Raw genomic sequence first — 7,365 nt, forward strand, 5'->3', positions numbered from 1 at the left:
CAATGAATGGATAAAGACACTGGTGTGTGTGTGTGTGTGTATGTGTGTCTCTGTGTGTGTAAAATAGAACACTACTCAGCCATAAAAAGAAATGAATTAATGGCATTTGCAGTGACTTGGATGAGATTGGAGACTATTATTTTAAGTGAGGTAACTCAGGAATGGAAAACCAAACATTGTATGTTCTCACTGATATATGGGAGCTAAGATATGAGGATGCAAAGGCGTAAGAATGATACAATGGACTTTGGGGATTTGGAGGAAAAAGAGGAATGGGAGCAAGAGATGAAGGACTACAAATAGGGTGCTGTGTATACTGCTCAGGTGATGTGTGCACCAAAATCTTACAGATCACCACTAAGTAACTTACTCATGTAACCAAATGCCACCTGTACCCCAATGACTTATGGAAAAATAAAAAATATTTGGAAAATATTACTTAAACTTCCTTATGTAGAAGAAGAAAATCCAAAACCTTAATGTTCCAAAAATTGAATTGGTTACCAGAATTTTCTACTAATCAAAGAACACCGTGCCATAGAGTTTTAAAGGCAAATTTTACTGATCCTCAAGGAACAGCTAATTTTCATAATATGTAAAACTTCTTGAGAATAGACAAAAGAAGGACAGCAATCCAGCTTGCTTTATAGGGCTAGTATAACAATGCTAACAAGACTAGAAAAGTACAGCAGAAGAAAAGTGATTTATTGAACAAATCTCAAAAATGAACATAAATACAAATTAGCCTAAGTATTAGTAAACCAAGTTCAGCATTGCTATTACCAAACACAATACATCTTTTTCAGATAAAATATAATTTAAGGCAAAAAATATTATAAGCATATAGAAGGCTTTTATATTTATAAAATTAGAAATAGAAAAAGAGGAGATGTATGAGTTTATATATTTAATAAATTGGACCATGAACAACATATGGGTAACAGTGATTGTTTCTCTCTAGCCATCAGATGCCCTTGGGCATCAATGTGAGGAAGAAACCTCTTACTAGCATATAAGGACACAATCTGGACACCAGTCACCAACAAGCCTCTTACTGAACAGGTCTGATGGGGAAAAAGCACATTAAAACCTACTACAGGTGAGCTCTCTCAAGGTAAAAATAATAGGTTTTTTACTTAGTTGGCGGTCATGAACATTAAAATAACTTTAACTTAGCAAATTATACCCTGCCTCCTTTATATTTAAGTATAAGAATGGATTTAGGTAAAAGGCTAAAAGAAAAATTTAAAGCACAAGGCACTATCAGATTGTCTCAGTTGCATTCCCTGAAATTATAAAATAGAGTCAATTCATTTTCATTTCTTCATTCTCAGAAGACAGAGAAAATAGTAATAGTCACAGACCTCAGGGATTATGGTCTTCCTCACTCCACCTCACACTCCCCTTGCACTAGAAATTAAAGAACAGGGATTGCTTCTTGGTAAGAAGTGTCCTTCCTTGTTTGTGATCCAGTTAAATCTTACAAAAAGGGTTTAACAAATCCCACTGGGATGCCTTATCCTTCTTTCCGATCCCTTAACATGTTGCTCACAGCTTCTATAGCTCTTGCTACCTGGTCCTACTTTGGGAATTGTATTCCTTGTGGAGACTTGATGGAAAAAAATACAGAATATATGTTCAGGTTACACAGAAGATAAAACTCAGCCAACATGGGATGGGAATACTATATGGGTTCCACCTGCCCCTGAAACAAATGATTCTATTTGGAAGGCTGAATCTATATGAGTTCCACCTGCCCTAAAAACAAGTGAATCTATTTGGAAGGTTAGTGGGTGGGGATATTTTGGAGTTCCTGAAACTGCAATAAGCTTGGGGAATCTGTAATGTAGGAAGAGGTCCTGGAAGTAATTGTATTCCTTCTTAAATTTCCGATCATGAATCCTACACTGACTGAAGATATTAACAGCAGCAACATCTTGACATCAACATCCTTCCAGAGAAAACCAGAGATATAAGTACAGTGAGAGCCCGTTTCCCTAGGACAGGGGCAGATGGCAGTATGCATGATGGGTCTTTATCTCTCCACTTCAACACACTTTCATAGCATACTGAGACATGGTTGATCTAAGCAGAGAATAACATCTTTTCTGAGAGCTATTCAACCTCCATTGGGGCACTTTTCCCCCCAATAATCTTCTTGGAATGAAAGAGTTTCAACACTAGCTTACAGATGCTTTTTACTAATTTGTGAAGCTTTACCTAACTCATATCCAGCTTGTTTTCTCATTTTTAGTTGTTAAGCCTGATGTAAGTTTTTATATTATCCAATCTTTATTTATTATACAATTTCAGACAGACTGTTAATTAAAAAATCACAATGCAAAATGTAATTCTTACCTGTTAATGCCAAATTTCTGCTATTTATAGACCTAGCTACCAGACTAATTTAAAAGTTTTCTCTTTTAGATATACCTAACATAGACAATTTATTTTGATACATTTGGTGTTGAATTTCTTGTTTAAATTGTAAGGTAAAAATAGTTGTTTGTGGGAGTTTGCTTGTAAGTTTCTATTGCTCGTGAAATTCAGTAGTGGTTTTATAGAACAACGGACCTAATTGACTGCAAACTAGATTTATGTTACATAAGAAGAAGAGTGACCCAAAGGATTTATTTTTAAATGTGAAATTCCTTTTTCTGAGCTATTTAAACATGAGAATTATCATATTTGTGAGTCCCTTTTTTTCTAAATTTTTGTGGGTACATAGTAGGTGTATATACTTATGGGGTATATGAGATGTTTTGATACAGGCAAGCAATGTCAAATAAGCACATCATGGGGAATGAGGTACCCAGCCCCTCAAGCGTTTACCCTCTAAGTTACAAAAAATCCAATTACACTCTTTAAGTTATTTTAAAAAGACAATGAAGTTATTGACTATGGCCACCCTATTTTGCTAACAAATAACAGGTCTTATTCATTCTAATTTTTCTTATTCATTCTAATTTTTTTGTACCCATTAATGATCCCCACCTCCTCCCAATACCCCTGCTACCCTTTCCAGCCTCTAGTAAACATCCTTCTACTCTCTCTGTCTATGAGTTCAAGTAATTTGATTTTTAGGTCCCACAAATAAGTGAAAACATGTGATGTTTGTCTTTCTGTGCCTGGCTTATTTCATTGAACATGATGATCTCCATTTCCATCCATGTCGTTGCAAATGACTAGATCTCATTCTTTTTTATGGCTGAATAGTGCTCCATTGTGTATATGTACCACATTTTCTTTATCCATTCATCTGTTGATGGACACTTAGGTTGCTTCCAATTATTAGATATTGTAAACAGTGCTACAACAAACATAGGAGTGCAGACATCTCTTTGATATATTGATTTCCTTTCTTTGGGGTATATACCCAGCAGTGGGGTTGCTGGCATACTTGTGAGTCTTTTTAATAGTCTTATCAATCCAACCAGGTTACATGTGGCAGCAAACCAGTACAATCTTATATGCCCTCAGTCAAGACATATAGCAGGGCATAGTACACATTCAGTTAATACCTGTGGATTTATATTTTGTGATGTAGCTACTTGGAGATGGGGGAAGATGAGATGACACCATTGGTCCTTGTACTTTATTATGTACCTTTATCTTATAAAATTTTAGAAATAGCATTGTTATCTTCGTTGGCCTCAGATATTGCAAGAAAGTTGAAGTGAAAGTGAATAACACTTTTCTAAGCATTTAGGATCACTGAATCCTATTGTTGGAAGGGATGTTGGCATTCTTCTAGTTCGACTTCTCACATGACAAAGGAATCCCATCTTGAATAGATGTTTAATTAATCTATGAATTAAAACACTCACTGAAATCAACTTCATTCCTAATAAAACTGCTAATTTTCAAGAAGGCAATTTCAATAATTATCAAATTATTTCTTGACTAAGATTATATCACCTTCCAATAATTTCTATTTTGAATTACGATTCTTTCTTCAAAGCAAGACAAAGACTTATTTACTTTTGCTGATGAAATCTTTTAAATATTACCAGAAACTTGAATGGGGAGTTCATTGATAGGAACTCAATTATGAATTTTTCTTAGGTTTTTATTCTAGTGAAATTCAGATGGATTATGGACTGAAGAAGGCTGTAGAGTCAGGCAAAAGAAAAACAGAAGCAATAATTTAGAAGTTACAATGATTCAAACCTCAGTATACCCTCTTTGCTTTGGAAGAATTTAAAAATATTTGATAGGCCACAAAAAAAACTAAAGAGTCACCATAATAATAAGTAGTTATTTTTATATGATGGTTAAGAAGCTATAAAATATGTTAAACATTCTATGAATATAAGTTTATGGTTAGAGTTTTAGCTCTAGTTTTGGATAGAGATCAGTATTTTTTTGACCCATCATGCAATAATTCAGCCAGCATTTAGATTAGACTAGAATAAAATAGAAAAAAAGTGCATTACGCAGAGTAAGGATTCAATTATATATATATATATATATATATATACTCATGTGTATGTACTGGGTAAACATTTATTATTGTAGGAATATAGCAGAGTTTTGGAAATTTCCAAATGTAAATAAATAAATCATATGTAACAATTTCACTACTACGTATATATCCAAAAGAAAGGAAGTGAAAATATCAAAAAGATATCTTCACAGCCATGTTTATTGCAGCACTATTCACAGTAACCAAAATATGGAATAAATCTAAGTGCTCATCAATGAATGAATAAAGAAAATGTGATATATATATATACACACACACACACATATATATACACAATGGTATATTATTCAACCATGTAAAAGAATAAAATCCTGCCATTTGCAGCAACATGCATGGAACTGGAGGTCATTATATTAAATGAAATAAGCTAAGCACAGAACGACAAATATTGTATGTTTTCACTTATATGTGGGAGCTAAAAATGTGCATCTCATGAAGACAGAGAGTAGATTGGTGGTTACCAGATGCCAGGAGGGGTAGCAAAAGGGAAACATAAAGAGAAGTTGATTAATGGGTACAAACATATGGTTTCATAGAAGAAATAAGACCTAGTGTTCAATAGATTACAAGAGTGTCTATAGTCTACAGTAATCTATTGTATATTTCAAAATAGCTAGAAGAGAATAATTTGAATGTTTCTACCATAAAGAAAAGACAAATATTTAAGGTGACAGATAGCCCAAGTACACAGATTTGATCTCTATAAATTAAATGAATATATTAAATTATCACATGTACCCTAAAACTATGTACATCTATTATGTATCTATTAAAAATTGTTAAAAATAAATTTGCAAAAAACAGAAAAATATATACAAATAAATAATATAAATACACATCTATAGTAGAAGAAGGGTGTAGTCTAAGAAAGGTGACAGGTAACTACATTCTGATGGTAAGACAACACAAACAGAGTAGACCCTCTAAGGGTACAAAAGTCAAAACACAAAGATCTCTGTTTAAATCCAGCCAAAGTTGGGGCAAACTGCCATTCTTTCAACTTAATTCAAGATTATGCGATCAGTAAAAATCACAAGTTTAACAAATAATTCATATAACAAACGCACAAATTGGTGAGAAGACCTGAGAGCAGGATCATTGACATGTTTGTCATCCCTCTTTCTATCCTTATATATAGACATAGACACTAGCACACTTCCACATGCATGGATATAAGTACCCTGCAGTGAAGGAATACAGAGGGCAAGCATCTGGTGTAATCATTACAAACTGAGGAAAGAGTCCATGCTATGAAGGCCATTTAAGTATTAACATATTTTGAACTATGATGAAAGTATATTTGAAAATAAGATGTAATGAATACTATAATATCATACTAACATTGAATTTATCATAGGTGAAATAATTTCCTTGTGTTTCCTTTGTAATGTATAATTTTCTCTTAGTAAGTGACTAAGATCAAAATATAATTGGAGGTGTTTTCTTAGGAAACACTCAAACAATAATACGTACAGTTGCAGCATGCTTAAACATTTGCCTCAGACATTCAGACTTGGTGAGGTCCTTGTTTCTTCTACAGGGAAATGGGAGGAAATCAGACTTCCATCACAGAGTTCCTTTTACTGGGATTTCCTGTTGGTCCAAGGATTCAGATGCTCCTCTTTGGCCTCTTCTCCCTGTTCTACATCTTCACCCTGCTGGGGAACGGGACCATCCTGGGGCTCATCTCACTGGACTCCAGACTCCACACCCCCATGTACTTCTTCCTCTCACACCTGGCGGTCGTCGACATCGCTTATGCTTGCAACACGGTGCCCCAGATGCTGGTGAACCTCCTGCATCCAGCCAAGCCCATCTCCTTTGCTGGCTGCATGACCCAGATGTTTCTGTTTGTGAGTTTTGCACATACCGAATGTCTCCTGCTGGTGCTGATGTCCTACGATCGGTATGTGGCCATCTGCCACCCTCTCCAATATTCTACCATCATGACCTGGAAAGTCTGCATCACTCTGGCATTGACTTCCTGGACTTTAGGAGTCTTACTGGCCCTTGTCCATCTAATGTTACTGCTACCACTGTCCTTCTGCGGACCCCAGAAAGTTAACCACTTTTTCTGTGAAATTACGGCAGTTCTCAAACTTGCCTGTGTGGATACCCACATTAATGAGGTAATGGTTTTGGCAGGGGCACTGTCTGTGCTGGTGGGACCCTTCTTTTCTATTGTAATCTCTTATGTTCATATTCTGTGTGCCATTCTAAAGATCCAGTCAGGGGAGGGGCGCCAGAAAGCCTTCTCCATCTGCTCCTCCCACCTGTGTGTGGTTGGACTCTTTTATGGCACAGCCATCATCATGTATGTGGAGCCCCAATATGAGAGCCCCAAGGAGAACAAATATCTCCTGCTGTTTCACAGCCTCTTCAATCCCATGCTCAATCCTCTAATTTATAGTCTTAGGAACAAAGAAGTCCACGGTGTTCTAAAGAGGATGCTTGTAAAGGAGAGAACTTCATGAAAGCCTGAAAGAATAATAAAATAGCTGGGTTTAAAGGCTTTGAGATTACATCTGAACCCATACCTACTCAGGATACATAATCACACTCTAAGGAACCCTTTGCATCTTCTTGAAATGTTCCCATGAGTACCTCCTGAGAAAGCCCATTTTGCTTTCTTCTCTCTAGCATTGAAGATCGGAGCTGCACAATTAAAAAAATATATTTACACTAGCTGTGTAGTGTACATACTTTTAATATAATTATGTGAAATGTTCTGAAAGTTGGAAATAAATGTGCATCTTTTTGTTATGTACATAAGACTCAAAGGCCAATTTTTGTAGAATAAAGATACAGGCATTAAGAGAGACTGATAACAAAGTCATTATTTAATTATTTTTCATTTAGAAAGCACCATATTTAGGCCT

The 7,365-nt window shown here is 35.4% G+C and overlaps 1 protein-coding gene across 1 annotated transcript; it reads left to right on the plus strand.

Annotated features, from left to right (window-relative positions):
- The first annotated feature begins 5,998 nt into the window (after positions 1-5,998).
- LOC105511269 (olfactory receptor 2A25) lies at positions 5,999-6,996 on the plus strand. The gene has a single exon (XM_011941402.1). The coding sequence runs from the start codon at positions 6,031-6,033 to the stop codon at positions 6,958-6,960; it is 930 nt and encodes a 309-aa protein (XP_011796792.1). The 5' UTR covers positions 5,999-6,030; the 3' UTR covers positions 6,961-6,996.
- The last annotated feature ends 369 nt before the right edge of the window (positions 6,997-7,365 follow it).

This window comes from Colobus angolensis, unplaced genomic scaffold (assembly GCF_000951035.1).
Source record: "Colobus angolensis palliatus isolate OR3802 unplaced genomic scaffold, Cang.pa_1.0 Scaffold2, whole genome shotgun sequence".
In the NCBI taxonomy this organism is placed as follows: Eukaryota; Metazoa; Chordata; class Mammalia; order Primates; family Cercopithecidae; genus Colobus; species Colobus angolensis.